Source organism: Sebastes fasciatus, chromosome 2, assembly GCF_043250625.1.
Source record: "Sebastes fasciatus isolate fSebFas1 chromosome 2, fSebFas1.pri, whole genome shotgun sequence".
Classification (NCBI taxonomy): Eukaryota; Metazoa; Chordata; class Actinopteri; order Perciformes; family Sebastidae; genus Sebastes; species Sebastes fasciatus.
In genome coordinates, this window is record NC_133796.1 from 37,794,923 (window position 1) to 37,805,437 (window position 10,515).

Here is a 10,515-nt window from a genome sequence, read left to right on the forward strand (position 1 = left end):
TTTCAGTTAGTAATTGAACTTCACTTCACTTTTGATAGGGATGCACCGATACCGATACCAGTATCGATACCCGGTACCAGTATCGGGTCCGATACTGTGCTAATGTACTCGTACTCATACTCGTAAAACGGCTCCGATACCTCTTTATGGTGGTGCGCCCGACCCCGCTGGGCTGGGATCCCACCTCAGGCGGCGCGTGCCGGCCCTCACTTTCACTGCGCCACTGGGTTTTGCTTGCACCCTCTGACTCGCGCGTGTTAGACTTCTTGGTCCGTGTTTCAAGACGGGTCGCCAGGGTCTACTGATTAGTGTAACACAATATAGGTGTGCAAGCTGCTGCTGAATGCTGACAACGACCCTGATGAACACCAATGTCAGTCGCAAGGCGTTGGTCCCTTTAAACAATTATTGCCGTGTAAACTAAAGGCATTTTCATTTTGTTCAAACTCTACAGTGTGCCTTGGATCATTCTTTAAGGAGACTTGCATTCCACCCATGCAATAAGCCCTTCACAAGATTGAATAAGCACCTGAATAATCCAAGGAGCACCTGTATGTGACTACCACAAAGACCCAGCAGCGCTTCTACTCCGTTGTCTTCATGTCACTAACGTCATTTCTAAATAACTCAACAACACTTCTGTACATCAACGCCCGGTTTCGAACATCGGTCTCCGGATTGAAAGGAGTATTATTTACGCAAATGCGTTTGCTTTGCAAACTACATGGCGTACACATGACACACCGAAAGCAACAAAGGCATCGTCATTGCACGTGAAAAGACAGCCGCGTCATTCATACGCAATTTGGTGCAACTGGGCTGGCAGCCTATTATAGCACTAGAACTTGAACAGAACATGAACCGAAAATACGAGTATCATGTTTGAGATTTTGAGAAAGAGTAGTGAAAGAAACCATCTATGAGAAAATGCATTGAGAATTGTCAGCTAGTGGGACAGAAGCTAACTGTGGCTCTCAATTGGGGTGCTATAACAAAGAGTGTGTACTTTTAAGTGCGTTCTAGAAATGACTGAAGCACATGTCTTTGTTTTTCAGGAAAGCCTTCCAGTTGTACTATAAAGAGTTTGTGGAGTTCTCGTGCCCTACAGAGGACATCTACCTGGAATAACCCTGCCCTGCCTTCAACCACAGCCCTGTACAGTACACTGTATCATAACATAATGTTGCATGAAGGACAGACATATCTAAAATAAAGAAAAAAAAGAAGAAAAATTAAAAAATTAACACATCTGACAAACAAGCAGGAGAAGAAGGATCACGTATCGGAACCCTTGGTGAAACCTCTGTGCAGCAAGAAGAGATGAAAATGAGCCAAAGGAGGAGTCTTGAGAAAGGAAAATATGCAAAATGGAGTCAGTGATGAGGCGGTGACCGCAGGCTGCCCATGGAAAGCACAAACATTATATCACCGCAGCCTTGGCAGCGCTAGTTAGCCTGTAGCGTCATCTCAGCAGGTGTCAACACTGAAAGACCGGGAGCCATATACTGGACCGCACCAGCTTGTATTTGCACCTGACAAAAGAAACAGCGGCTGAGATTTGGAAACAGATGAGTTTGTCTGAGCATGAGGGAGGTGTATATCTACTAAATAACATTCTCACACTGAAAATGTACACTAAGTGAAACAAAACCATGTATGAACAGTGACCTTTATCCTTGTAGCACACCTGATACCAAGGTGATATCCACATTGTTCAGTGACAACATAAGAATCCACCCTAAAACACTGTTATAAAACCAGCTATAGGTGATGCTCTTTGCATTTTGGGTCTTCTTTAGATGTTTGGTGTTGAGGATAAACCTTGTTTTTCGTATCCAGACAATTTCATCAGCTGTTTGACAGCAGAAAATGTTCTAGCCATCTGGAACACCAATGGCAGGTTTTGGTGTTCGTAAAGCTTTGGTTTACTCCCAAATGGACGCGTACTCGGACGGCTACGGACACCACGGATGTCCTGATTGTACTGTCCGATTTATGTCACGCGGACCCTTGCGGACCCTCGTATACTTGTGGAAAGTTCGGCTTAAGGCTCACTACATATGATCTGCAGTATGAGCTGTGCACACTGCAAGGTGGGGCTAGAGCACAACGCAGAGGCACAAATGTAGCATATAGGTTTGTGTCGCAATTCGCCAAATAGCAGGAAAGAACAAAACAAGCCTAGCAAAGGCCGTGTTTTTTCAGTTTAGCACAAAGACGAGTAAGGGCCTGATTAGAGCTGAAACAATTAGTCAATTAATCAATTAACCATTTTGATAATCGTTTCATTGTCATTCTTAAGCAAAAATGCAAAAAATTCACTGTTTTCAGCTTCTCAAATGTGAATATTTGCTGGTTTTCTTGGTCTTCTACGATATTAAACCAAATATCTTATGGTTTTGGACTATTGTTTGGACAAAACAGATAATTTGAATATGTGAGCTTTGACTTCGAGAACATTTTATGGAATAATTGATAATGAAAATAATCCCAATGATTAAGAAGGGTTTGGGTGCTTGAAACCCTTTTTATTCCTTCACGGGTAACTTTCAAACAAGGTCAAAGTTGTACCTGATTCAATTTTAAGCGCGGTGGCAAGGCGTAACCTACAAGTGGTGTACAATGCCCGAGCTAGCACAGCTGCGAGGTCCGGCATCTTCATGCTCTCCATGGGCGAAAAGTAATCAACGAAGATGTGAAGCAATTCTCTGCTGTAGATCATGTGTAGAGGTCCTTAGAATAATAGAGCCACCAATGTTCCACAATGAGACAGGGAGAGGAGGAAATACAGAGACCGATTTCTACATCCAAAAGAGAAGGCAGTAGACTAGAACGCGATGCTAGACGTTTCAGTTGCCATGTTGATCGGTTGGTTTTCTGTAGGTTGAAGGGCATTCTGGGAAACGTAGGTACAGAAATCACTAATTGAAGTAAGAGTAGACAAAGCAGGGTGGACTAAACATCTTTAACATCGAATAACAAATGTCTCCTGAAATGCACTCAGCATGACAAAACAGTGTGAGGGTGTATGAGCGTGGATTTTTCCTTTCAAACTTTATAGCAGCTTCTATTGGTACTCTAGTGTTAAGCTAAACAGCCCCCACAATTTGCCGAGTAAAGCCTTTAGTCCTTAATTCTTAGTCTAATGCCAGACACACTGCGCTTCTTTACTGTGTGTTTTAGGTATATAAAGGCTTAGGCTCCTGGGCGGTTCAAGACGAGGTCCGACATACAGAATTCTCCTTCGTGTGGTGTTCTAGAAACTTGCTCCACATCAGAAATCCTAAATGCTCTCAGTGTGGCGGTGATAAGATAATGAGGCTGATTCTCGGGACAGTAGGTACGGGCGCTGACAAGGGAGCAAAAGAAAAACTCTGGTGTCTTCATATCTTCACTAGTAGTGCCTCTTTTTTCATCAGATCATTGTGACCTTCCTCAGTGAACATTATCACATTTTAAGGGAATGCCATTGGAGTGTGTGTTGAGTTTAAGAGTTTGAATGCAAATTGTGATGAAGGAGTATGTTTGATGTGACTTGGGCTTTTTTTTTTTTTTTTCACTGCACCAAATGTGCTGTGCTGTACCTGTGCTGTCACAAGTCATATTTCAGAAGAGTGAAATTGTGCCAATACAGAGCCTTTATATGGGCTAGAGGGAAGACCAACAAAAGTGCTTTAGTTTTTGAGATACCCCTACCGGAGGTAGAACAAAGGACAACGATGTTTTTTCAAATTCTCTTAGGTCTCCTACATAGGAAATGGATACTTGGATAAAAATATTTGACTTATATATTTGCCAAAGCTGCCTAAAAGTAAATGACTACATTCATCATAGACCTTCATATCTGATATTTCCGCTCATTGTACTCATGTGTTTGTAGTACTGTATTTCCTCAATGCATCAATGCATTCACATTCTTTTTCTCACACATGTAGAGGAACCCCCTGTCCACTATCACACAAAATGTGGGGTCAATCGGAGCTTGCATTATGGCCTTACATGAGTTTAGGTATATAAACTCCCATTCACAACATCACAACATCTGTCAATTTAACCACTTTTGCAGTAAAACATTTTTATATAAGAATCCATTTTCTATGTAAGAGACCAAACAGAATATGAAAAAAACATAGTTGTGCTTTGTTCTATCTCCGGTTCTCAAGATTTGGGGTGTCTTCCCTCTAGCCTAATATCTGTGACCCGAGTAAGAAGTTAAACTGACAAGACAGAAAGATTAAACTAAAAATCAACGTTTAAAATATTTTAATCATCCATGGTCCATTTCAATACTTTGACTTTCAATAGTCTGCATTTACAGCCCAGTCTCACAGCAGTTCGTGAAATAGTCATGAAATTTAATGTATTGATTTGTGTACATAGACACGAATCACACATTTTTTGGTGATGGACAGCGTGAATCATTAATTCTCATGTAATTGTGAACTGATGTCCGTGCCCCGTGTAAAACCAGAAGTCAACGGTTGATTTATTTTTGTCCCGTAACTTCCGCACTGAAGTTACGGCAGTTCCGGTGTTAATTTTAACCCAACCCACGATTTTTTCATAAACCTAACTAAGTAGTTTAATTTTGAAAAGACTGGAGCATAAATCGGCACGTTCGTCATGTGTTGCTGGATATAACACACAAAAAATACGTTGTTGAAAGTCGTGCTGAGCGTCATGAAAAAAAAAAGGAAAATGCGTGTCTATGGACACAAATCAAATAAATTAAATTTCGTGACTATTTCACCAACTGCTGTGAGACTGTGTTGACATTTAATACACTGCTCGGCTACAGCGCCCGTTTAACAAGCGTCTGACAGGTTAGGAATGACAACTTGGACGATGACAACTGGTGTCGCTGGAATTACGTTATCCATGCTAGTGCTGTGAGCTAAAGTTATCGATTTTGGTGGACAACAACAACTTTCCAGCACGGGTACAGCACAGTTGTCCTGCAGTGAAAAACAAACCAGACAGTGTGCTTCCTCCATCATTTATCACTTACACTAGTTTCTAACAGATTATTTTATGTGATCTATATTTAACAAAAGATAAAGTATCTGTAAAAGAAATATTAATTAATGAAGAGTGTGGAAAATAGTCAATTCAGCCATCTCACCAGTCCCCACGGTTTGTTCCTTTCAAAAAAAAAAAGAAGAAATCTGAACAAAACAAAAGGAGTCGTCTCCTGTTGATGATCGAAGCCATCGTGTTCACATCAAGAGAGCAACACTGACTTTTATATGAGTTCCCTTCTCAAGAGCCGATCAGGCAGATAGGAGAAAATGTACTGTAGTGGGGGCTATACAAAGGGTGTATAGACATGCCATATATAAATAAATAATTTAATATCTGTAATTATAAATATTACATTGTATTGATTCAACATGTAGTATGTGAAATTTCTCTTTATTTTGGATTTTTTTTTAGGTGTGGATTATTCTTTATTTAAAAATTTTAATGCAGATCTCATGGAGTCTTGTCATTATTACGTTTGGCATCACCTGCATATATACACACATTTATATCACTGTGTTTGTGAGGTCTTGATTCTCATCGGATGATCTGACTGACTAACGGCATCCCTACATCTCAGTTGGTGAGTTAAATGTAGTCATAGCTGACTTGCTTGTGAGTGGGTTACTAATGAAGTAACACACTACTGAAGCAGTGTTTTCATGTGTTGTAATTACACACATTCTTACTCTTCCATAGTTATTATGACAACTTGTACTTCTAAACAAGTACTAGTCTTTGGCCTACTGTACATTAGTTGGTGACACAATCCTCTCTGTTACACTTATTTGTTTGGGTTATGTTGCAGCGTACACATGACTTTTAATAAGTAGTATAGTATTTTTGCCTTTATTTAGAAGTGGACAGTATAGAATGCTACAGGAATGAGTCCTAAAACCCAGAAATGAGTTAACATTTTAGCACTTCAGAAGTTCCCTCTTCTGGAAGTCAATGGGTTTTTTTGAATGGGTTTTTAGTTACATGCCTGAAATAAGTTCTGTGGTTAACACAAGCTGAAGAGACTTTAACGTTTTGTTCTACGACATAAAAAACATCAATAAATACCTCACTTGTGAACTTTGAAGCCTTTACGTGTCTTAAAAGAGGCGGTTTGCTGACAAAGTGGCTATATGAGACTATAAAACGTCATCACCTTTACAACCTCGTTGTGCTTTAATGACCGTGGTGTAGTTCGTTTATAGCCTAACGTTCTTCTGGCGATTGCTTTCACACAAGAAATCGTAAAAGTGGTGTTCATTTTTGGAGATTATCTTGTTGAACAAAACGTGTAAATATCATACACGTGTGTTTGCCACAGACAAACACACATGGGAAAAATCCCATTGGCTTTTTGTCGAGGGAACCCAGGGCGACGCTAACTTCCCGGTTGGCCTACACAAATACGTCATCCCTGGAGCACTCTGGTGATACTGGGTCAATTACAACTTTTTTAAAACTAAAAAACACGGCTGACCGAGTCACCTCGCCATGTTCCTCTTTTTTGTCATTTTATGCCAATTGTCAGGTGTCACTTGTTGTTACCATGGAAACATGGTTCCTAAAAGCATGGTCACACATGCGCCAATGCCGTGAGCATTTCCCGCCGAGGCGTTATTCAAACTGAAAGTTCACCAAAGTTGAAGTGAGCAAATGCAAAGATGCAAATTTGCCACTGGAAGCAAATGTTGTTATTTTTTTGCCCCTGCGCTCGTATAGAATGGAAATGAACGTGTGAAGTGTGACTGTGCCTTAATTCTAAGTAAGCCTGCGAGTGGGGAGTCTAACTGTTGATGCTTAAAATACTGTATGTCTGCCTTTACTTTTGTAAAACTGTATAACTTGCATTAGATTCATATAACAACACTACAGATCAGTGTTAAATATCTCTGTGGAACCGGCCTCTGTTCAAAACCCCAGCAAAGTGTAGCTGAACAGAGCTGTGGTCTGTTAACATGAGCTGTTGTAACGCTGTTTGGAAGCAATAGAAGATTTACACAGAAGAAAATTGTTTGAAAAAAGGGAAGCCAGGGATGTTTTGCTAAACAAGAATTGCATCTAAACCTGCCTCCCTCAGCCATCATTTCGGGGCTACCAGTCATGAAACGGTTATGACAGGGAGTCGCTACCTAACTTAAACCCTCAGCCGCTCTGAAGTTTGAGAAGGAATCTAACTGAACATGGACTGAATAAAATATTGATAAATCTGCAAAAATGTGGGCAAAGGATTAGTAATTATTTGCGCCTTTATTTGCTACAGTATATTTTTGGCATCATTGGGCAAAAATTCCATAATAACCTTTCAGCATATTATAATTCAAGTGTTCTGAGAGATAACTAGACTTCTGCACCTCCTCATGGCTCTGTTTTCAGGCTTTAAAAAATCGAGACTTTGACCAATCACAGGTCATTTCATTGAGAGAGCGTTCCTATTGGCTGTGCTCCGGTCATGTGACCAGAACTTGGCGTTCCTTCAACAGATTTTACAATGGCTGCCAGGTCACAAACTTTCTCATTTTACAGCTAAACCGTGCACTACAAGATGATTCTGAACACATTTGAGGAGAGAAATAAGCATTACAGTAACATAATATTGATTCATATTTGATCAGCGCTGCCTAGTTTGACCATTTTGTTGGAGTTTGCAAGTGATTGACAGCCGGCTCTCATAGACGTCAGCTGGACAGCGGATCTCAGATCAGCTCTGACTGCTTGTTTTCCTCCGGTCTGTGAAATCCTGCAGATGTAGGGAGATGTTAGGAGCACCGGAGGACACCGATGCACATTATTTTTTCAGGTTACCTGTTTCATGTACTAGTGTCATGATATAGCGACTGTTTTATATAAATAACGTTTTTTAATATTATTTGCTCCAATCTCGTCTACTTCAGCTTTAATGCAAAAAGAAACACATACACATACACACTGCCAGGTTGGGCATAACATCTCATCATCATCAAAATGTATGAATAACAACATTATGGAAGAGTCAGGGCCCACAGTGCATTATGTGTGAATGAAGAGGAAAATGGGGTGGCACTGCCTGAAACTATAATTTAAAGGTCTTGTAAGAGGTGAGATGTTTATCTTTTTTTTAAAAGCCGGTTTAAGTTCTATAACACTCAATTCATGGAGAAATACACACAGCCCAGAAAGTGTGCCTTTAAACGAGCCATCAGGATTTCTGTCCATTTGTGATGTCACAAATCTACATCTATATATATACATTTATATATATATGTAAACATTGTAAATGTTTCCTAGTTTAATTAGTTGTAGTGTATGTGAATTACATCAGAGGACAAAAAGTAAATAAAAATGGCCACAAGCTGTTGCCTAGCAACGCATTTCAATAGAACCATAAAACCATAGAAATAAAATAGGAGTGGCCAGCAGATCAATCTGTGAGTGTACCAGGAAGTTTCTAGTTCCTGAAAAGGAGAACATCGCTCTCAGTGAACTTCCCCTGAATAAAGGTTATAGTCATTTGACTCAAACAAAAGAAAACGGGATTATGCGGAAGTCGGTCTCCACAACGGTCACTATGGCAGCGGCACTCGTAAAAATATCTGCCTCTCTGACCATCCTGCTACATTGATTTGAATGGGAAATATCCGTTCTACTCTTATATTCTATTTCTATGGCTGAAACAGAGCGATTCAGACAGAGGGTAAATACAGGCATACTCATGCAGACGGTATGAGGTAGATAAAGTTTTTTTTTTTTTAACATTACAGCATGTAAAGATGTTCTAGTAGAAACATAAATTACAAGTATGAACATGAAAATGAGCATGATGTTGGACCTTTCTCAAATCTTAATCTCATAACTTGATAAGTATCGAAATACAAGGAAACGTGCACAAGGTTTTTCCTGTTTTATTTCAACATATTTTGCTGGAGCTGATCCTCCCTGCAGGACAGATCCACCTCATGTATTTGCAACAGGATATGGTTCTGTTAGTAGTATTCCTCCTCCAGGTTGGGCTGATAAGGATCTTCAGTATCAAGTGGCGGAGGAGGAGGGGGGAGGGGCTTCTCACCGTAATCTGCAGCAACACAATGACACAATCTGGTGTTTGCCAAGTATCCAACAAATGTTTTAACAACATTGTTTAATCAGTGTTCAGTGTTGCCTTAGACACACAGCACTTGGTAGCCTGTTTGGTTTGATTATGAGTTGCTACTGAATAAACTGATAGGTGGCTTTCTTACCATCAGCAGTGCTAACATACTGTTTGAAGAGTCCGGGGTCAAAGAGCAGCTCTAACTCTGCTGTATCTCCATCAGCTCTGCAACACCAGATGAAAACAGTGAGGATAATCACACTGTGGAGGCCGCTGATATCAGAAACTCAAACTAATGTCTATGTCTACATGCACATGATAATCTATGGATGATAATCTGAGAAAGGAACTATTACAGTTACAAAGTGTACATAGGAACCCCGTGCATGGCAATCCCCAGATAATGGAACAATTGAGCTGCTTCATCCAGTGAAATGTGGAGAAAAATCTGAAGTCCAGATGTGCTGAGGAAGTCTACCATTACCAAAAACAAGTTAATTCAAGTGTGCTATTAGTATACTTCCTTTAAACTTTAAATAAGAGAGTATACTTTCAGTTTACTTTTTTATGTATTTACCAGAGATATACTTTACAAAAGTATACTGAAGTATACTTGGCTTGTACTGACAAGTATACAGAAAAGTCTAACTATACTTGGCTTATATTTGTACTTAACCTTTTGATCGAGATATACTTAAGGAAAGTATAATTAAGTATTCTTGCCTTAAAGGCCTACAGAAAGGTATACTTGGCTTGTAGTTTACTTCAATTCATCAAGAATCTTCTACTTTTTTGGATTCTCCGTTCACTGTGGAGGCATGCGAGAACATTTTTTTTTTCTTTTTATCATCACAAAACATCAAGGGTCACCACGAATGAGTAGTAGTCCTGATTGTACTGTCCGCTTGGCGGACGCGTTCCACACATGCACAGTAGATTGCTACGCTACCACCTGCAGCAAACTTCCACACAGAGCCTATATGCGTTACATCCTCTGATGATGAAATTTATGTCACGCGGACCCTTGCGGACCCTCGTATACTCGCATATGTGGAAAGTTAGGCTTACGGCTCGCTACACATGATCTGCAGTATGAGCTGTGCACACTGCAAGGTGGGGCTAGAGCACAACGCAGAGGCACAAATGTGGCATATACTATAGGTTTGTGTCGCCATACGAGAGATTTGAGAGAGATTTTAATCCACTCCTCTCTGGCAAACAAATAAAAGAGTGGTTGTTGAACTGGTTTTCAGGTCTGCTGTTCTGGGCAATCGTATCAGTTTTGGCAAAGTTCACCTCAGCATTCTGAGAAAGGGCATGTCAAGGAAATCTACTTTAAGGATTAACTTTAAGGATCGTGTCTGTATTGACAGTTGTGTGGCTATTGTCATATGAGTGGACGCATAGGTGTGCCGAAGTTTGTTCAGTCACTG

General features: G+C 40.2%; 1 protein-coding gene across 3 annotated transcripts in view; it reads left to right on the forward strand.

Annotated features, from left to right (window-relative positions):
• The window catches only part of mapk8ip1b (mitogen-activated protein kinase 8 interacting protein 1b), a 90,317-nt gene extending 80,331 nt beyond the window's left edge, over nt 1-9,986 (forward strand). For 2 of the 3 annotated variants that reach the window (XM_074622697.1, XM_074622705.1), the window contains exon 12: nt 1,056-5,468. In XM_074622697.1, coding sequence (XP_074478798.1) covers nt 1,056-1,128 — 73 coding nt within the window. In that variant the 3' untranslated portion in view covers nt 1,129-5,468. Of the gene's footprint in view, nt 1-1,055; nt 5,469-9,968 lie in introns of those variants that run through there. The other variant, XR_012592254.1, reaches the window with a different exon arrangement.
• The last annotated feature ends 529 nt before the right edge of the window (nt 9,987-10,515 follow it).